The sequence below is a fragment of the Ovis canadensis genome, chromosome 5 (genome assembly GCF_042477335.2).
Source record: "Ovis canadensis isolate MfBH-ARS-UI-01 breed Bighorn chromosome 5, ARS-UI_OviCan_v2, whole genome shotgun sequence".
NCBI lineage: Eukaryota > Metazoa > Chordata > Mammalia > Artiodactyla > Bovidae > Ovis > Ovis canadensis.
Genome location: NC_091249.1, coordinates 105,864,880 through 105,887,177, shown reverse-complemented (window position 1 = coordinate 105,887,177; position 22,298 = coordinate 105,864,880). Strand labels below are relative to the sequence as shown.

Below are 22,298 nucleotides of genomic sequence, written 5' to 3'. Positions count from 1 at the left end.
AATGCCAACAGGCATCATTTGGTATTAGAAACATGGCTTGCACTGTTTTCTGTGTGAGCTTTCATCACCGTTCAGAATTCTTCCTTTTTTAATGCAGTAATTTATTTTTATAGACAATAAATTAATAGCGCATGATAGAGAAATTGCTCTTTTTTAGAGGGAGAAAAGACATTTGATGCAAAGAAAGAGTGAGAGCTATGAAATTTGAGACTATTAGATATTGTATTATAACTAATTTTTTATTAAGCTTTCTTATGTTTGTTGTGTCAAATTAGAGTTACTAGTGTTAGCTGAGTTAGAATATTTTTGATTCTTTTAATCTAGAACTATTATTAAATATTTCTCAGGTTTTTTTATCTTGCAGACCTCTGATAAATTCTTCCATTTCTTCAAACCAAGTGACTCTTTTTAAAGCTTTAGAACCATTTAATTTTATAAAAACAACATTCTATAAAAAGAAAGTATAATCATTTTTCTGCATAAAGAAATATATTAGAAAACAAAATGACATTGATACTACGAAGAGAAAGGTTTTTGTGGGCATTTAAAACACCAAGGAATTATGAGGCCATGGTGAAGAGCTGGCTAGTTAAAATGGGGAAATCAAAGCAAGATATCTTTCTTTACTAATGTACCATCTACTGAAAATTAGCAGAAGTTAGTCCTGAGTTGCTGAGAGTGAAGCCCCGGTACTGACTTCCCTGAAGCACTGGAATAGGAAGTGGTGGAATAAACTTGTAATAGACGCCCTCAGGGATTCCTCCTCGTTTCCCCTGTGATCCCTTTAATCCTTGAATTGTCAAACCACATGGGAAATAATAGAGCTGTGTAGTTCTAAGTCTTAAGTGGTATTATCTTTTAAAAATATATATATTGCATCTTTTCACATCTCTGAACAAGAATAGGGCATGTGTTCAGCATAGAAAAGAATAGCTTTGAGCAAGAAATGCATATTGCTTTTTCATTTTTAATATTATTATTACCTATGACTAAGTTTGTATCCAGTAGGGAAAACAATTATGGCCAATATTTTATTTTCCTTTTTAAAAACAGATGATTCAGCGAGAAGCAGATGTGAAAAGTAAGGTGACTGCCGTGGCGTTGACAGACTCTGTTCACAATGTGTGGCATCAAGAAGCTGGCAAAACGATTCGAGAATGGATGAGAGAGGTGAGATGATTTTTTTTTTTTTTTCAGTGCTGAGATGAATGAGTGTGAGCCTTTTATATCTGGAGCCCCCACCAACTTATATCACCTCCCACCCCCAAGCTCCCTTTCTGGAGGCAGAACATTTAGAGGGAATAGAGAAAACCAGACATGGTTGAAATAATAATAGAAAACCCTTTGGAAAAACGATTACTTTTTTGGAAGCCTTCCTCCCCCACCCCCCCCCCTTTTTTTTTTTTTTTTGAAAAAAATATATGTGTGCTATATGCAGATAGTAGGAACTTTGACTGAATAAGGTCATGATCTGTTAGGTTATTATTCCCCAGTATTTACTTTTCCCATCCGCTATATATCATTGATACTGTTTAATTATAAGAAAGAAGGTCAGTGTACGCCTCTCTTAAATGGATGGCTCACTGCTGCCAGTAGGGGGAGAAGTCAAAAGCTGAAATAGTGCTTGGCAGACCCTTGAGCTAGGAGAAACCCAGGGGCTAGTCACGGCCCACCTTAGGCTAAGAAAGCTTTTCATACTTCCAAAGGGCTTGTGAATCTGAGAGTGTACAAGGACTCATTCCAGGCGGTTCAGACAGTAGAGAATCTGCCTGCAATACAGGAGACCCAGGTTTGATCCCTGGGTCGGGAAGATCTCCTGGAGAAGGGAGTGGTTACCAACTCCAGTATTCTGGACTGCAGAATTCCATGGACAGCCCATGGGGTCACAAAGAGTCAGACATGGCTGAGCAACTAACACTTTCACACTTTCATTGAACATGCTTCCAGTTTTGAAACACCTTTCAGCTCAGCATTTCCTTTATTCCTATTGCAGATATATAGCTGAAATTTCTTGTTTATTTATATTTACCTTCCTGATAGTATAAGAAATTAACATCGGCCATACCATGCTTTAGCAATTATTTAATCAAATCAATACATATTATTTATATGAATGAGCTGGTTGACCTTCCTGATTTTCTTCCAGTTTGTTTTTTTTTTTTTAAAGAGAATACCAGGTATTTATTCAGCTGACCTCTCACCATAGGGACAATGAATAACTTATACCAGTTCTCGTGGTATACTATAAGGATCAGAAAGATAATGTTTAAAAAGAGTTTTGAACAAACAGAAGGTCTAAGGTATGTAATCCCTTAATGGTGTTGCCATATCACCAGTCTCTTTTCACTGTCATTATTCTCCATTAGAAAAAGTGCTTTCATCATACAAAAGTCCAAAATATGTTTACTCCACCTCTCACAATAAACATAAAAAGGTGGGATTTTATTTTTTTAATCTATTCTAACACCCGGGTGTTTTCTGACCACATTGCTTATCGCATTTCCTCCTTTCATAGTTTAGCTACGTCCTTTATTGTCATTTCCAAGGACCTAAATTCTCTTAAGGCAAATTTTGTATGTTTTATGACAATTACTTTTTATCCATCCAAATGTATACATAACCAGCTCCTAGTATTATATAGCTAGTAAAGTTTATAAATGTTGGTACCTTTTCCCACATACATAACCAATATAGAATTTAGTACTTACCCCAAACTAGAAACATCCCATTTATCATTTTTTTTAATTGTGAGGTCTTCATATTCCAGGTGAGACATATAAAAAGAATTTATCTAGATTTATTTTTTAAGAATTTCTAACTACTCCTTGGAAGAAAAGTTGTGACCAACCTAGATAGCACATTCAAAAGCAGAGACATTACTTTGCCAACAAAGGTCCGTCTAGTCAAGGCTATGGTTTTTCCTGTGGTCATGTGTGGATGTGAGAGTTGGACTGTGAAGAAAGTTGAGCACTGAAGAATTGATGCTTTTGAAGTGTGGTGTTGGAGGAGACTCTTGAGAGTCCCTTGGACTGCAAGGAGATCCAACCAGTCCATTCTAAAGGAGATCAGCCCTGGGATTTCTTTGGAGGGAATGATGCTAAAGCTGAAACTCCAGTACTTTCCAGAATTGACTCATTGGAAAAGACTCTGATGCTGGGAGGGATTGGGGGCAGGAGGAGAAGGGGACGACAGAGGATGAGATGGCTGGATGAGATGGCATCACTGGCTCGATGGACATGAGTCCGAGTGAACTCCGGGATTTGGTGATGGACAGGGAGACCTGGCATGCTGCGATTCATGGGGTCGCAAAGAGTCTGACACTACTGAGTGACTGAACTGAACTAAGACTAGATTAGGCATCCCCTTCAAAAGTCAGAATATATTGATCTGTGTATTTTTTTTTTTTTAATTTTTAGTTTTTTATTTTTTAAATTTTAAAATCTTTAATTCTTACATGCATTCCCAAACATGGGAGGGGGGTTCATGTTTGGGAATGCATGTGTATTTTTTTTATCTGACTGAAGTAGGCAGTAGCTGAATTCATCTTAATTTAATCAAAGAAGAGATAGAAAGTAACCAAAGGGACTTCTTACCTTGGGCTCCAGGCTGTAAGGCTGAGTGGGCAAAGGTGAACCCAGTTAGCATAAGAAGGACATTATGCTAAGTGAAATAAGCTAGATACAGAAGGAAAAGTCATACGTGGTCCCTCTTACATGTGGAATCTGAAAGAGTTGAATACACAGAAGCAGAGAACAGAACTGTGGTTCCTAATGTCAGGAAGGTGGGGGAGACAGGGAGATGTTGGTCAAGGATTACAGGGGTATAGAATGCACAAGTCTAGAGACCTAATATACAGCATTTTGAATACTGGAAATTTGCTAAAAGAATAGATTTCAGATTCTCTCACCACACACTGAAAAATGCTAGCTGTGTAAATGAGAACATGTTAATTGGCTTGATTACAGTTATCATTTCACTGTGTATATGTACATTAAATCATCATGTTATACAACTTAAATATATAGTTTTTATTTAAAAAAACAAAAAAAGGCTGAGTAGGTGAATTTCATTTCCTGACATATCCCTGGTCTCTGAAAGTCTGCTGCCGAGCCAGATGTATGGTTCTATGTAGTAATCAGAAGCCCTCACCCATCACCATTCAGTTATGAGCGTCTGTCCTGGAAATACAACCGGATGAATAATAGTTCTTATCTGAGAACACAACACCTTCCATATTAAAGAGCAACCTACAGACACTGATGATTTACAACTCATAACAATGAGTAAAAATCTACACTCAACCAGGGCAACAAGCATCTCCAGATACTTCCAAATATCTTGCACAGGAGTACCCACTACATGCTTCTCCCTTTAAACTTCATACTTTAAGGTATAACCTTTTTATAAAAATTTTCAATTCACTTCATATCTACACTGAAATATTGTCAGCCCTTGATTTAAATGTCAGTGTCGTTCAGCCCTGTGACCTATAGGCACTTCTAAGTTTATATGAATAACCCCCAAATTTTGGATTTCACAAAGAAGACAGTGTACAGCCACAAAAACCTGTAAAGTCATAATTTCACAGTAAAAGACTTTTTAATGGAAAATACTTAACTTGAAGACATCACTACACTGCCTCTTTTTTCTCTTTATCCCTCAGACCCAGAGAAACTGTAGTTACAGGACCCGTCTCAGTCTGCTGGCTCTGGCCACAGGCTTCCTTCCCTCTGCTTGTTGGTTGGAATGGGGCTGGGCTGCATCTGAGGCTCAAGCATCGCTCTGTTGGTGCCTCTAGTCCAGCATGTCTTGTTGTCCACTCAGGACAACTGAGAATACGATTGCTGGGGTCTGGGAACGCCTGCAGCATGATCTGAGTTTAGTAGGGCTTTCCTGATGGGCTACTTCTAATCATCATCCAAGACACTTCGCTAGTGTTCGTCTCAACTGAGGAACTGGGATAGGGTTCAAAAGGAGCATTGAGAAGTGGGGTAGAATAAGCATTAGAAAAACAGTGAAAAGAGATTTGGCTTCTAAACTATAGAAACACGTCTCAGAATAGAGAATTGCATTTGATAAATGGAATTTCAGATAGACTGAGTTCATGGGTCATCGCTGTATGTCTTTCCCATGTTTCCTTCCCTTCATGTACTTCCGAGTTTGTTTACATTATTTTATTTCATTATACTCTGTCATATGGCAAACATATTTCTAGCTGGCTTCGTCCTTTTCTCTATATGCTTTTCCCAGTGGTGTAAAAATGTCGCACAAACATGAACACACCACACATGTACGTCAACTTGTGGTATCAAACCTTCACAATCCTGTACCCGTACTTTGTCATTGCAGAGAACTTTAACTATAGGGTGTTTATTTTCTTTATTTTTTTTTTTTTTAGTTTTTTATTTTTTAAATTTTAAAATCTTTAATTCTTACATGCATTCCCAAACATGAACCCCCCTCCCACCTCCCTCCCCATAACATCTTTCTGGGTCATCCCCATGCACCAGCCCCAAGCATGCTGCATCCTGCGTCAGACATAGACTGGCGATTCAATTCACATGATAGTATACATGTTAGAATGTCATTCTCCCAAATCATCCCACCCTCTCCCTCTCCCTCTGAGTCCAAAAGTCCGTTATACACATCTGTGTCTCTTTCCCTGTCTTGCATACAGGGTCGTCATTGCCATCTTCCTAAATTCCATATATATGTGTTAGTATACTGTATTGGTGTTTTTCTTTCTGGCTTACTTCACTCTGTATAATCGGCTCCAGTTTCATCCATCTCATCAGAACTGATTCAAATGAATTCTTTTTAACGGCTGAGTAATATTCCATTGTGTATATGTACCACAGCTTTCTTATCCATTCATCTGCTGATGGACATCTAGGTTGTTTCCATGTCCTGGCTATTATAAACAGTGCTGCGATGAACATTGGGGTACATGTGTCTCTTTCAATTCTGGTTTCCTCGGTGTGTATGCCCAGCAGTGGGATTGCTGGGTCATAAGGTAGTTCTATTTGCAATTTTTTAAGGAATGTCCACACTGTTCTCCATAGTGGCTGTACTAGTTTGCATTCCCACCAACAGTGTAGGAGGGTTCCCTTTTCTCCACACCCTCTCCAGCATTTATTGCTTGCAGATTTTTGGATCGCAGCCATTCTGACTGGTGTGAAGTGGTACCTCATTGTGGTTTTGATTTGCATTTCTCTAATAATGAGTGATGTTGAGCATCTTTTCATGTGTTTGTTAGCCATCCGTATGTCTTCTTTGGAGAAATGTCTATTTAGTTCTTTGGCCCATTTTTTGATTGGGTCGTTTATTTTTCTGGAGTTGAGCTGCATAAGTTGCTTGTATATTTTTGAGATTAGTTGTTTGTCAGTTGCTTCATTTGCTATTGTTTTCTATCCTGATTTTATGAGAAATCAAAATGTAAACATTTGCCTAGATAAAAACTGAAATTTCCGAATCATAAAATGGTAACCTGTATTTTGCTTTAAATATTTTGAGTTTAAAGGTGACCTGGATAAAATCCATTTTGTGGATTTTAAAGTCAGTGATAGCAAGTTAGAAAATGATTAATCAACTGTATACTATAATGTACCATTAATATTATTAGTACTGAAAATATCCTATAATACTTACATACATGAAGTGTAAGTGAACAGTATTAAGACTGACATATCACCTGGATTATAGCTGACTTTCATCAGATTTGGAGGCACCTCTAGGATGAATAATAATTAAAATATATACCTAATCGCTGCCCGTTGGTAGAGCTAATTGCTGTCATTGCGAAGACTAAATTGTTTAAGAATTAAGAAAAAGAGAGGAAAGAGAAAGTCATTCTTCAATGAAGCTATCTCCCAGTATCACTTCAAGCCTATTTTTAGTACCTATAGAAGTCATGATTTTTGAATTTATTAGGGGTTGTGATGAATGATAAAACAAATCATCCATTTACATATCTTGACACTGCTTTGGAAAACACTTATTTCTTACAAGCAAGTGTCACATTGTATATAAAAGCTGGCTAATTGTGTGCTAATCTTCTGTATTATCTAGAACTCTCTGATGTGGTATTCTATCAATAGTAATATTAATTTTATTTATTTCAAACATATGAAATATCTTCTAAGACCCTATTTCTTTTATAATTTCTTATCCCTTACATTGTATAATTTTGCATTCAGCTGCTAATTAAGATTAGGAGTGCAAATTATAGAATACATATCTACTTTAAACCATCAAGCTTTTGTAATACATGCAAATAGTAATATTTTATCCATTTTAAGTATAAAAAGAAAGAAAACATTTAAGAACATTACTAGATGTTGTGTTTGTTTTCATGTTTTTTTTTTCCCACACAGTTCAGTAGTTTCATTGATCTACTGTTTCTTACAAAAATCTGCCATGCTTTGTGAACTTCACTTTCTAATCTCATACAGCAACCCTTCCTTTATGTTATTCCTGCTCTCCCTGGTCCCAGAACAGTAGGGTTGCCTTGACAAATCTATTCAAAAGCCATTCCTCGGCCTTTATTGGTGGGGACTGGGGCCTTTGAAATTCTCTCCTCACTGCAACACAGCTGACATCTTCTTCCAGACAGAATGAATTAAGGAAATACAATAAGACACTTGATCTACCAGTCAAGGATCTTTCCGCAGTGAGGGCGGGTTCCATGGTGCACGACCAGGACAGCAAGCATCTAAACATACACAATACATGCTTGCTTACGAGAATAGCAATCAGCGATTTTTCTGACATGATTGATAGGATGATTTCTTTTAAAATAAAATCCACCTGGAAATTCATTGTGTGTATGTGTGTGTTGGAAATTTTTTTTAAGCCATGTAAGGTTAATCACATTTTTTAAGCCATACTTCAAATGTTGTTGTGTGCGTGTGTGCTTAGTCATATCCGACTCTTTGCGACCCCGTGGATTATAAACCGCCAGACTCCTCTTTTCGTGAAAGTTTCCAGACAAAGATACTGGAGTGGATTGCCATTTCCTTCTCTAGGAATCTTCCTGACCCAGGGATTGAATCTATGTCTCCTGCATTGGCAGGCGGAATCTTTACCACTGTACCACCTGGGAAGCCCCCAGACTTCAAATATACACTTAAAATGTATAGAAGGAATATGGATTGTTTCTATATCATTTAAGTTGTAAACCATCATCTTAGAGGTTTGTCTTTAGTATTGAAGGTTTTGTGTCCTCAGACACAGAGCTACAGTTCACCAGATTGTGTTTCTTTTGATCTGTTTGATACAGCCTTCACTGAACCAAGTTGAAGTAAAAATTAAAAGATTTTATATTTATATGGGCCATTTTGAGGATTAGTTGCAAAATGTATTTCCTCTAGTATTACAGAGACAAAGAATATAGTTTTATCAAATTGATATTTATTTTCATTTAAAAACTAAAACTAGACACCCTTTTCAATTTCCTTTAATTAGAATATTAGACTTCTTTTATAAGTATATTGCATCATGGTTCACAGAAGGTTACATGTCTTCTTAATATCAGGACAGATAATTTGCTAAATTGTAGAAGATAAACTTTTTCCCACAGTCATCTTACTCATGAATAATTATTGACTGTTTACATAAGAGGATTTCTTATAGTATATAGAGGTAGAGTATAATTATAATGGCTGATTGTATTGGATAGATTAATCTCTACAGCCTAACAAGTTGGTCTTGCCTTAAATTGTGTTTCAACAGAACATTGTCTCTATTTCATTGCAGAACTGTTGTAATTGGGTCTCTAGCTCAGAACCATTAGACACATCAGTGGAGTCCATGCTGCCTGACTGTCCCCGAGTCTCAGCAGGTATGTTGTTGATGAGAGATGTATAGAATGCTTTTAAGGTGAAAAAATATGCTAATGAAATGTGGTATTCTATTTTGTGAATTAAGCATGTTGTTCTGGCTTGAATCTGAATGAATGATTGGTAACATATGGCATGGGGTGGACCCACTACCAAAAATGCTTCAAGTGGTTGAAGATGCTTGCCAACAAACTCAGTGGAGAAGGGCAGATGCAAACAACTTGAGAGTAATATAGACAGTTGCTGTTGAAGCTTAGGGAGATGGTTGTACAATTAAAACTTATTAAAACAAGGACTGGAGAGCCATACAGGATCTCAAGAGTATTTGTCTCTGATTAATTACCAACTCAGTGATCCAGTAGGAAGTCAAGACCGTGAGTTCAGAGAAGAGAGATTGCTATGGCCTAGAGTCTACAGACATTTTTCATGTAAAAGCTTTTGGTTGGACCTGTTGTGTTAGGTGGGACTTGGATTATAGGAAGACATGCAGGCTGATACTCTGGACAAAAGAAAACACCAATGAAGGAGGAAGGGCTGGATGAATCAGAAGATGTCCATTTCATGGGGAACTATGAACAGGCAAGACCAGCCTGTCCACTGAAAGAACAGAGGTGGTGGGCTGAGCACCTGAGGAAGCAAGTGGGCTCCAGACAGTTTAATGTTGGTGTTGACTTTCAGCCTGAAAGATTTGTACTCTACTCCCTCATCTCTAGGTCAGAAGAAAGAGTGACATTTTTCATTGCTTTCTGGTTTGGGCTTTCACAGTTTTCACGATAAACACAAAGTGAGCAGTAGTGTCTGATTATGATACAGAACAGAAACAGGTTTCCTGGTCATAGGTGCCAGAGAATGAGCAGAAGTTTTGACCATGTTGTTCAGTCGCTAAGTCATGTCCGACTCTTTGCAACCCCATGAACTGCAGCAAACCAGGCTTCCTTGTCCTTCACTGTCTCCCAGAGTTAGCTCCAAATGATGTCCATTGAGTCAATGATGCTGTCTAACCATCTAATCCTCTGCCGCCCTCTTCTCTTGAACATGAACTGCTCCATTTAACAACCATAAGAGATAGCTAATCGCAAAGTACTTAAAGTTGCATACATGTTTATGTATTTGAAGGAAATTTGGAGAACAGTTCAGCTACTAGGGAAAGAACTCTTATGATAACTAAATTTTACCATCATTAATACCTAAACTTGAACTGAGTTTCACTATTATTGTAACTAAACCTTCCAGGTCTATCATTCAGGGTTCAGTCAGAGAAACAGACTAGTAGGAGATATATATGCTACAGTGTGTGTGTGTGTGCGTGTGTGTGTGCACGTGTGTGTGTGCACGTGCGCGTGTGTGTGCATGTGCGCATTGATTACAATATATTCTCTTTATTATCAGTGGTTATGTTTTGTGAAGTCTCTGAGAACACTGAATCAGTGAATCATTACTCCTCAAGAAAATGCAGGATTAGATTTGGAAGCTTCTGGTCACATTTTCATCAGCCGGTCAATGTATATAACTTTGTTTTATGAGTGTTTCTGTTTGAAGATGCCTTATTTAATACATAGTTGACTCACTAACATTGAACTCACAGTCCACGGCACTAACTCATGCCCGAATAGGACTTACTTTCTCCATAAGATACATCACTGTCTTAACACTTCAGCAAATACTTGGACACCATTTCAGAGAAGAAAATCATCAACAAAAACACAGCAGTGTGAAAAACAGGGCACTAAATAGTCTGCAAAAAGGATAATTGTTTACAGCACAAAACTGGATCAAGAATTCAGAGTATGACCTTGTTTGACCTTAGTTAGGGATGTGCCTGTTAAGCAACTCAAATTTTTTTTTTACCACGTTCCACATGTGCACGTCCACAAATAACAAAACACCATGAGTATTGATTACAGATAAATTTTAATAAGTAGGTGAATTCAGAAATACAGAATCCACAAATAATGAGGATAGACTGTAGATAGTAAAGGATGTGTTATAGAGGTTTGACCTAGGACTGGATCAGATCTGATTGAGCAGTATCTAGAAGAATGTCAACTTTACTTGTGATGCTAGAGCTGTCTACAGAGCAGGCAGTTGTTAAGGGAAGATGTTATATAAAGGGGTGAAGAGCAAGAATGAGCTGGAACCCATAACCATGAGCTGGAGCCCACGAGGATGGACTTCAATCTGTGCCAGTTCTTGGGGCTTCTGTCCTTGGTGGTGTGGGTTCCTGAAGAAGCTGGTGCCCTTTGTCATGACGCTAACCGCTGCTTTGTGCCACCAAGTGGGCCAGCAGATAAACAGTGTGTGTGAGCTTGAAATGGCTGCTGCTTCATTTTAACCCCCCGAATTTCCAACAGAAGTCTCCCTTTTGTACCAGCCTAAACAGAGACGTACAGTTTGAAAAGGAATTCTGGGAATCATAGTTCAACCAAGCCAAAGTGCCTCACTGCAGAACCTCCACAGTTCACCCCTTGTCTACTTGGCACTCACATACATCTCCTTAAACCACTCTCCAAACGAAGACATTAAAGTAGTCTTGCTTCCACCTAACATGGTACAACTGTCCTGTGTACAACTGAATACACACTAAAAGGGAGGATACAATGCCCCTTTTTTGTCCTTGAATGACGTTCATTCTTCTCATCTTCAGTATCCTATAATTTAATAATGAGAGATAAAGCTAATTACTATTGACACATCTTACATGAGATGATAAAGAATAAGAGAGAAGAAAACAAAAAATATTTCCTATATATATTCATATCAAAATAAGGAGAAAATGCTCATAACCATTACATTCTTCATTTTTTGCAACTGGTCGTGTAGCAGGTGTGTATAACTACTTCATTCCATATACTCTTTGCTTTTAGTAAGCACCTCAACTGGTCATGATTCCTTGCCCAATGGGATGCCCCATATCTTCATTCCTGAAGGGTGTGAGCCATTAGCAGTTCTGCAGGAGTTACATTACTGTATTTTTCTGTTGACATTAATCACAGACAGTATTCAATATTAACAGGTATCCTAGAGGATTTCCCTCATCACAGACATACTCCTATTTACTGCTGTTGTATAGCAGCAACTCAGTTTTTCCTAGTAATCAGGAATAGTCTCCCTAGCCAGTCTAGTAGCATTCTCCATTGCTTGTTCATCCAGTGGTATAAGATAGCAGTTTCACTTTCAGTTCAGTGGAGTCATTGTTGTGATACCTTATGGAAGCGTTCCTCCCTATGCAACCTTTAGACCAGCAGAGCCTACAGTCGTGGGAATGGGAAGCAGTAGCTTTGCTAGTAGACACCAAGGGTAATGAGGGGAGAAGAGAAGCCAGCCCCAGTTCTACTCCTTATTCCTAGATACGATATCAGAAACATCACAGGGCCTGTAACTGAGTGTTCAAAGAGTCATCCCACCATTCTCTCCAGCCCGCTGCTTAAGGATAATGGGGAACGTGGTAAGACCCGTGACTGTTGGCAAACTTAGGCCCTTTCTCATCCTCTTGCCTGCTCCCCCTGATGGAAGCCAGCTGCCACGTTGTGAGCACTCACGCAGAGGCCCACATGGCATGGAATCCGTGTCTCTGGCCGAGAGCCAGCATGGATCTAAAGTCTGCCAACAGCCACATGAATGACCCTGGAAGAGGATCCGAGCCTTGAGATGACACCAGCCTCAGCCAGCACTCTCACTGCGGCCTTGTGAGAAACCCAGAGCCAGTCGTCCACCTAAGGCGCCCTCAGATCCAGGCCCAGCACACACTGGGACTGATAAATGTGTTTTCATCATAAGCTGTGAATTTGGGGGGTACTTTGTTCCACAGCAGTAGGTAGCACAACAGGCTTAACTTCAACTCTCCTGGTCATTTAAGCCTAAGTGGAAAGAAAACGCAACTTTTTTTGAGCCTCAAGCTTTGCTTCTCTGATACATTAGGGTTTAAGAGTAACTCTTTCAAAAAAGGCACTCTAAAGCTCTGTAAAGACAATTCATTCCAACCCCTGCTCCTCCACTACCTCATTAGACGGTGCTGTACAGTTTACCAGAGATAGATTTCCTCTTTATCACGCTCATTTGATCTTATACTAAGTCGTCAGCTCTTGTCTGAGCTTATACTTAAGCTTATACTATTCAGCTCTTCTCTGATCAAATTTTTCTTAGAACAGAGCTTGCTGCTTTCCGTAACCTTCTATTTCTTCTGGGTTTTTATTCCAACAAATGTGACTTAAGTCAGAAGGCGATTTCACATGCATTCCTCAGCATTTACAGTTATTGCCCACTTTTTGAAAGCTTCCTTTATGCCTCTTCACTTTTACAAAAGACCTGTGTTAGTACCTGTTTTCAGTAAAAGAAAGAAAGCTAAAGAGGATTTTTGCTTTCAGGAAGAAAGGCAAAAGCAAAAAATAGCTACAGCATTTGTTTTCAGGGAGCCATCACAGAGGCAGCAAGTATCCTGAGCCTCAAGAGTGGGACCACCAAGGTCCTCCCCTGGGAACTACACTCCAGACCCCAGCATCATGTTGCCATAGTTGTGAACCGTGCTTGTGAGCATCTGTGCCTTATCTCGAATTATTTTGAGGCACCCATTAGCAAAATGTGCCCTAAGGTAGTCACATCTTCACTTTATATCATTTGGACTTATGAAAGTTTTCACGGGAGTTTCCCTACTTTCAGATAGTTGGAAGCACCTGTATCCATTTATTCCTCAAATTCACTGAGCACTTATGTTCCAGGTACTGCTGTGAAAGCTGGGGACATAGCAGTGTCTCCAGCTATGCAGATAGTATGATGACTATCTCCCCCCACCCCAACCCTAAAAAGGGTTTTTAAAAAAAACTGTCTCCAGGCCAGCTGCTGCTTTTGAACCTGGCATCAACACTGCACGGGTGCCCAGTCGCTCAGTCATGTCTGACACTTTGTAACCTCATGGACTGCAGTCTGCCAGGCTCCTCTGTCCATGGGATTCTCCAGACAAGAATACTAGAGGGGATTGCCGTTTCTTCCTCCAGGGATCTTCCCTACCCAGGGACTGAACCCACATCTCCTGCATTGGCAGGCGGATTCCTTACCACTGAGCCGTCGGGGAAGTTCGGTTCAGTCGCTCAGTCGTGTCCGACTCTTTGCGACCCCATGGACCACAGCACGCCAGGCCTCCCCGTCCATCACCAACTCCCGGAGTTTACCCGAACTCATGTCCATTGAGTTGGTGATGCCATCCAACCATCTCATCCTCTTTAGTACTCCTCTCCTCTTGCCCTCAATCTTTCCCAGCATCAGGGTCTTTTCAAATGAGTCAGTTCTTTGCATCAGATGGCCAAAGTATTGGAGTTTCAGCTTCAATATCAGTCCTTCCAATGTATACTCAGGACTGATCTCCATTAAGATGGACTGGTTGGATCTCCTTGCAGTCCAAGGGACTCTCAAGAGTCTTCTCCTACACCACAGTTCAAAAGCATCAATTCTTCGGCGCTCAGCTTTCTTCACAGTCCGACTCTCACATCCATACATGACCACTGGAAAAACCATAGCCTTGACTAGCCGGACCTTTGTTGGCAAAGTAAGGTCTCTGCTTTTTAATATGCTGTCTGAGTTGGTCATAACTTTCCTTCCAAGGAGTAAGCGTCTTTTAATTTCATGGCTGCAGTCACCGTCTGCAGTGATTTTGGAGCCCCCCAAAATAAAGTCTGACACTGTTTCCACTGTTACCCCATCTGGGAAGACTAGGCATCAACATTAGGTTGCATCAAATGAGAGAAGAGTTAGGGCCATACACCCAGCATTTTCTGTACCTGCTTAGAAAAATTGAATGGGTTTCTGTCAAGATCAGCAATTTTAATCAAAGAATCCTTAAAACATGTTGAACATTTTTATGACATGATCAACATTATTATGACATGATAAAGTGGAATTTTAAAGATTAATTTAGTAAGTGAATAAAAGATAGGAACAAGAAGCCAGCAGCGATAGGCTTGGCAGTATGTGACAGTAAAGCCAGTGTACATGGTTGCCGGCGTGAACTGAAGTGGTGGCAGTGGGAGCAGAGGGGATAAGAGAGCGATGATTCGGGAAGAATCTGCACTCCTTGGTGATAAACAGGTTGAATATGGGAGCTGTGGGGAGGGGGAAGACAATTATAAGCTCCAATGAAAAGTAACTGGGATAATGAAAATGTCATTACCAGAAGTATCAGGGAGCTTGAGGGAGAAATCAGTTACGGGCAAGAAATGATGAAATTGTCTTCAGTCAGTTCAGCCGCTGAGTTGTGTCCGACTCTTCGCGACCACAGCACGCCAGGCCTCCCTGTCCATCACCAGCTCCCAGAGTTCACTCAGACTCAGGTCCATCAAGTCAGTGATGCCATCCAGCCATCTCACCCTCTGTTGTCCCCTTCTCCTCCCGCCCCCAATCCTTCCCAGCATCAGAGTCTTTCCCAATGAGTCAACTCTTTGCATGGCCAAAGTATTGGAGTTTCAGCTTCAGCATCAGTCCTTCCAATAAACATCTAGGACTGATCTCCTTTAGGATGGACTGATTGGATCTTCTTGCAGTCCAAGGGACTCTCAAGAGTCTTCTCCAACACCACAGTTCAAAAACATCAATTCTTTGGTGCTCAGCTTTCTTCACAATCCAACTCTCACATCCATACATGACCACTAGAAAAACCATAGCCTTGATTAGACAGACCTTTCTTTGTTGGCCAAGTAATGTCTCCGCTTTTGAATATGCTATCTAGATTGGTCATAACTTTCCTTCCAAGGAGTAAGCATCTTTTAGTTTCATGGCTGCAGTCACCATCTGCAGTGATTTTGGAGCCCCGCAAAATAAAGTCTGACACTGTTTCCACTGTTTCCCCATCTATTTCCCCTGAACTGATGGGACCAGATGCCATGATCTTCGTTTTCTGAATGTTGAGCATTAGGCCAACTTTTTCACTCTCTTTCACTTATGACCTACTTAATTGAGGTAATGATAGTGGAGGTGATGACGGGAAATTCAAGTAGAAATAGAAAATGTTGTTTAAGCACCTTTGAAACACTTGAAATTCTCTGATTAATAATCCTGTTACTGTACTTTAAAATGGTAAGATTATTTGAATTTTCAATGTGTACTGACCACAAGTTAATGGTGGATGTCCAGACTATCCATTCAATTCAGTGAAGCCTTTTTTTTCCCCCAGATTTCTAACTTATGAAGTTTTATAGCAATATGCGTTTCATCTTTTGGCTAGAAGTTTCATGGTCAAAGCAATGAAATTACCTGTAAAAATACATACTCATCTAATATTATATTTTTTCCTTTATTACTAAATATGTTTCTCTTTACCCAAAAAGTAGATTTAATGCTCATAATAGCTCCATTTTATGAATGTTGTTTACTTATGCATATATATTTTAAAAACAGGTACAGTAAAAATTTTTAATTGTACTTAAAATATCACTGATAATTATTTTCAGTACAGTCATATTATTTTTATTTTCCTTTGGAAAGCAAATGTGCTTCATAAATCTGCATTTAAGAATTGGTAATAGTATATCTTATACTTAAAATGAAGTCTAACTTTTCAGTTATTATAACATATAGTGAATGGTGGGTGTTTGAGGGATCTTGAATATGTGCCAAGTGACTGGTTCCCCCACTTTTTTATATTAATAGTATTTTTTACTAGTAAAAATGAGCCCATTGGAAACATTGTTATTCAAAGAAACAAATAGTTTATAGGATATATTTTATTGTGTAGCCCACATTTTGGTTGTTTACGTTTGTTATAAAATGACAATAGCAGATATCTGCCTTAATTATCATGTGTAAATATTATGAAATGTTGCAATGACAATTTTTAGTATCTGCAAGGATAGTTTAAGTTCTTCAAGAGGAAGGTACTGTGAAAATGTAATATAGCTATATATTTTCATTAGTCACTTTAGAATTCAACGTTGTCATTTATTTAAAAACAATTGATTATTTTATTCCTGTAGGAATGGAAAAAGCATTTGCAGGAATATTTTCCCTTCCATTCTCCTGTCTCCATTCTTATTTTTGAACAAAAACTTAGTTATTCATGTTTTTCTGTGTTCTCTGTGATATTGATAAGGGTCACGAAACCATGGTCACAGAAAGATAGAAAATATAATGAAGCGATCAAAAGGAAGACTAACAGTCAAAAAGACGAATATTCAGTAGAACACAGAAATCAGGAAAGAAAGCGAAAAGAAGCTAGGGTTGCAGGACAAGGTGAAATTAGAAATGATCTTATATGGTGTGTTGCTTGCCAAAAATAACTAATATAATTTTTGACTGTGCATGAGGAGACATTCTTCCAGGTGAAAGGAAAGCAAAGCAGAAATATTTGAAAGCAGACAAGGTTTCAGAGCACAATATCTCCTGACTTCTTACATGTCTAGATACAGCTTGCTTCAGCTGGCCCAAGACTGACAGGCCACTCTGCCAGGCGGTTCTAACTGGACCTCAGCGTAAGAAAATCCTGCTGCCCACGCCTGCATACTTTGAGCTCTCTGAGTGTGCTCCCCTCCTGCCTCTGTGGGTACCTGCTTTCTGTCCCCACGCATTCATTCATCAAGAGTTCACCATGGACCAAGCATTGCTCCAGGTGCCAGGGACACAGCAGTGAATTACAGTAGATAACAGTCCTGACGGGGAGCTTATATTCTAGTAGGGAAGACAAGCAGTAATAAAAGGATGAACAAAGAGAGTGTATGTATTAGAGGGCTTCCCAGGGGGCGCAGTGGTAGAATCTGCCTGCCGGTGCAGGAGACACAGGTTCCATCCCTGGGTCGGGAAGATCCCCTGGAGAAGGGAATGACAACCCACTCCAGTATTTTTGCGTGGAGAATTCCACGGACAGAGGAGCCTGCCGGGCTGCAGTCCGTGGGGTCACGAAGCGTTGGACACAGCTGAGTGACTGAGCACACACATGTATGTTAGATGGTGGTCATTGGCAGGAGGAAGAGAAAACAAGACGAAAAGACCTGCGGTGTTTGTGCATGGAGGGGAAGATCTGAATTGTTAGGAAGGTGGCCAGGGATGGCCTCTTTGAGAAGATGACCCTTCTAGGACGTTCCTTCCAGTCCTGACCTTCTACCATTCCTCACTGATAAAGACAGTGCATGTTTTCCTGTCTATTTAATAACCTTAGAAGTCCTTTTCCTAGACTTTGGGATAGCTACTTAGCTAATGAAATCATTGAAATCATTGCTCGTGTACGCTCACGCAGTCTCTTGTCTGAGTTCTTGAAAACCCGACCTGCTCATCAGGTCCTTTACCAGTCCTCTAGGGTTTATGGTAACCAAAAAGCACAGTTATCAGAAAGTTATTAAAGTCATTCAGCTCTTCCTTAAGCAGTACATACAGAAAGGTGTAACATCTGTATGGCATTCTGGGGGTTGACAGACAGGGGTCACCCTCCTGACTGACCTCACCCCTGAAAGGTGAAAGGATCAGTATCTCCATGTACCTGTGAGCCTCTTGGGCCAGGCACACAGAATGGAAAGCTTTTACCACCTGCCATTAAGGAAATTCCTGAACCCAGATTCGTTAAAACTGTACGGTCTAGATAGATGTCTGATTCTTGTCCATATGTTCCCTCCGCAAACTTGTATCCATCTCATTTGTTCTCACCCTTGTCATGGCTTGAGATAGCCTTTATTTATTATTTCAGCTTACTTAGAACAGTAGATATAAACATAGGTACCTCAAAATTTAGAAAGGTAACAGTATAAATGGTAAAAAAGGAAGAAGTAAAGGGTGAGGGGGAAAGAACCATAGTGGATGTCTTAAGAAATTAGAATTAAACTTGAAGACTTACTGTATTTAGATGATCCTGTCTTAGTCTAGATGTAGAAGTAGTTAGTAGTAGTAGTAGTTTGTCGCTCAGTCGTGTCCGACGCTTTGCGACCCCGTGGGCTGTAGCCCACCACGCTCCTCCCTCCATGGGATTCTCCAGGCAAGAGTACTGGAGTGGGGTGCCATTGCCTTCTCCAGGGGATCTTCCCAACCCAGGGATCGAACCCGGGTCTCCCACATTGCAGGCAGACGCTTTAACCTCTGAGCCACCAGGGAAGCCTGGATGTAGAAGGGGACCATTAAATAACATGTTACCTGTCAAACCCCACTTCCCTACTGGAACAGGACGTGGAAAATTAGCAATTTCTAGGTGAATTTGAATAATAGAAAACCTGCTAATGAAAACCCCAATTTTTCTTTGCTTAGATAATCCAGACTATTTACACTGACTAAAATTACTGAATATTTGCTAACTATTCACTTCACTTTATTGCCGAAAATGCGTGTTGAAGAAATGACACTAAGGAGTTCTCTTTTCTTTGTTAGTGGCTAATCACTTCCTTCTAAAGATAGCAATGAAAAGTCAACCATAATTGCTTCTAGAATGTGCTATCATTCCGAACGTGTAGATGCACTGAGTTGTCTAATATGTTTTTAGACATAGCTCAAATTAAGTAGGTTTTTGAAAAATCTATACTTTGTCTTGTAAACTGCCTTTAAAATTCAAGGCATACATATGATACTGTTCCACTTTTGGCTACTTTTACTGCTCAAGAATTCTAGCACGCTACTTCCTTCCACTCAAAGGATATACATTCTAATTCTTTAAGTGATGTTTTCATTAACTAAATAGCACTTTTCAGGCAGTTTTTGTTCTTTACTGTGGAATTTGCCTTATAGCTGTTATTCATCGGTTGCTTTCCTTATTCATTGTTCTATGCTACCTTATAATTATTAGTTAATATTAGGGATGAGTGTTCTAAAAGTTGACCCTAGAAATTCTTGTGTTTTCAGTGAATCATTCATTGTAATTAGCTGAAATCTGGAGCTTTGGGAAAATAACTGATCAGTGAATCATTTAAAATAATCTAAATAAATGTATAAATACATATATGCACACTTAATCAGGTCCAGTATTATCCGGTTATTTTGGCTTTTTCACTTTTCAAATAATCATAGTGAATATAAGTAGTCTCACTCCAGAAATCTCACTTAAAAAAAAAAAATTAAAAATAGCCACCATGTTTTTTTTTACAGCTTTCTGAACCAATTTGTGAAAAATTCATCAAAGAATCTGGCAGTAAAGGTGACAACTCTCCTTTTACTGAGCTAACTTTTCCCTTAAAAGATAAAATGATTTTAAGTAATTATTTTGGAATTCTTGTGGATAAATAGCCAAATAATATGAATTTATATCTGTACTTGAAAATTGTGTAAGCTGTGAGCTAATCTGTGGGAGAGAGTATGTTTACAGTCCCCGCAACAGTGCCTCATGGGTCTCAGTGCTGTGTCCCCTAGTTGTTGGAAAAGTAAGCTGGGCCCAGTGACGCCTAAGACGGAGATCTTCGTCCTCTCACCGTGTGCTAGGCGCTGACGTCCCCTGCGTGGCTGTCTGTGTCTCTCTCGTCCCCTTTCTCTCCTCTGCTCTGTCCTCTGTCTGGGCCACGGCTCTGCATGGCCGCCCTGGGTCTGCATTCCACCTCTGACTCTCCGTCTGTCATCTCCCTTAGTCTCTACGTGCGGTCTTCTGGGTCTCCCTGGCTTCAGTCTCCCCCACCCAGAGACCCTTTGTCCTCAGCCCGTGGAATCGCATCTCGCCCAGCCCACCATCCCTGCCTGCCCCTTCCTGACCTGAGTGTTTTTCCCAGGTCCACTGCCCTTCACCTTCTCTTTGACCAACCATGTGATAAATCCCGCCCATCGCCACCTTCCTGCCTGCCTGCTCTGTCTTGTCACAGACAGACATCAAGTCGCCAGCAATAAATCTGTCTACTGGCAGAAATACCCCCCACCCAAACATACCTCTTCAGAGAAAATACATTGCTTTCTAGTAGTGGTTCAGAACTTCAAGATTAAATGTTCTCTGTTACTGAAAAGAAAATTCAAAGTGAACGTTAGGCACCAGACATAGGTCAAAAAAACCCTAAGATGTTCTATGTTATCAGCACTTTAAATCAGGGCTATATTTTTTTGTTTCATCATAGTTCTTAAACTGTAGTCCTTCTTTAAAGGAAAATAGTCCTATTTAACGAAAAACCTTTGAAAGATAATTTGATCAGTGACTCCAGATTTAGGTATTAACACTGATTTAACTGATATATAATGTCTAAATATTCTTTGAGAATTGGTTCTAGTATTTCCGTCCTTATTATCTCTATCATAATGTCCCCTTCAACCATACATATTTTACCCCAAATATTTAATATGTTCTACCAATTGAGACATCATGTACCAGCTAGTTTATGCATGTTTTGAATAATCTTACGGTACAACCCTTGACAAAATTCCATCGTTTTACATGATTTCTCAATTTCTAAAGTATTACAGAAGTTACTTGTTTAAAATTGGAGTAAATAAACATATACTTCATTTTAACTTTGTTTACCGCAATGATCTTTAAAAATGAGACTTGTGTAAGAGATGATAAATTGAAATTTTTTAATAACCTTCTAAAATCAATAGTGGCTTAGAGATTCTTTTGTTTTAGCTAGTTTCAGACATTTTAAAAGAGCAAAGTGAATTTTTTATTTTAAATAAATGCCCTTCAAAGATATTTAGAGTCTGAATGGAACCACACCTTTCCTGCTTACTTTCTAGAAGAAAAGTAATTAAATTTAACATAAGACATTGTTAATTTAAGGCCACAGTTACAAATGGTTATACAGATGTGGGAAAACTATTTGTGGAACTACATGAAGTGTGGGTTGAATTTTATAATAAAAAGTATAGTTTTCCATAACCATTGTACTTTAGATTTTTATAGCACTTCTCTTTTGAAGTATTAATCTCTCAGCATTATTTGGTTTTGCTTTTCTTCAGAAATAATATCAAGCATACAACATCAACACAGGCAACAAAACTTAAGTTTTAGAAAACCCCCAATTAATTTGTTATTGATTTAATTATTTCCCCCTAAAATAAGAGCCTAATTCCATGTCTTACTTCAAGTATGAGTTATTTTTGCTTCTCTTGGGGTAAGAAATTAACTATAAATATTCACTCCTTAGTTCTGCAAAGATTTTTTGAGCACTCTAAAGATCTCAGTATATGACTCTTGCCCCTCAAAGAACTCATAGTCTCCTGGAAAAAAAAAGCCTTTTGCTCATGGCAGGGATTCTTCTTGTTCCTAATCACAGGTTGATTGTGGAAATAGGTGGAGAGGAAGGTTAAGGACTTAGGAACTCCTTCAGAAACCCAAGAGTAAATCTCAGTTCACTGACACCCTCCTTTTTTAAAAATGGTAAGCCCACTACTATCTAAGACCTACAGCATCTTTTCTAAGTGTCTGACTTTCTTCCCTGCTACTATGAGACCCTGACATTGACTCTGTTTCAAATAGATGTGTTATTTATCATTTCAGAATTCTTTAGTGGTAGTGTCAGCATTTATGAAGAAGACCTTTGGATTGAACACGTCTGTGAGAAATTTGTATTCTCCCAGATGTGTGGAGAATTAATT

General features: G+C 39.2%; 1 protein-coding gene across 20 annotated transcripts in view; it reads left to right on the top strand.

Moving 5' to 3' along the window:
- Nucleotides 1-22,298, top strand: part of ARB2A (ARB2 cotranscriptional regulator A) — a 409,235-nt gene that overhangs the window by 265,575 nt on the left and 121,362 nt on the right. For 19 of the 20 annotated variants that reach the window (XM_069590133.1, XM_069590122.1, XM_069590141.1 and 16 more), the window contains 2 exons: nt 1,054-1,170; nt 8,755-8,839. In XM_069590133.1, the coding sequence (XP_069446234.1) occupies nt 1,054-1,170; nt 8,755-8,839 (202 nt within the window). Of the gene's footprint in view, nt 1-1,053; nt 1,171-8,754; nt 8,840-19,877; nt 21,591-22,298 lie in introns of those variants that run through there. The other variant, XM_069590132.1, reaches the window with a different exon arrangement.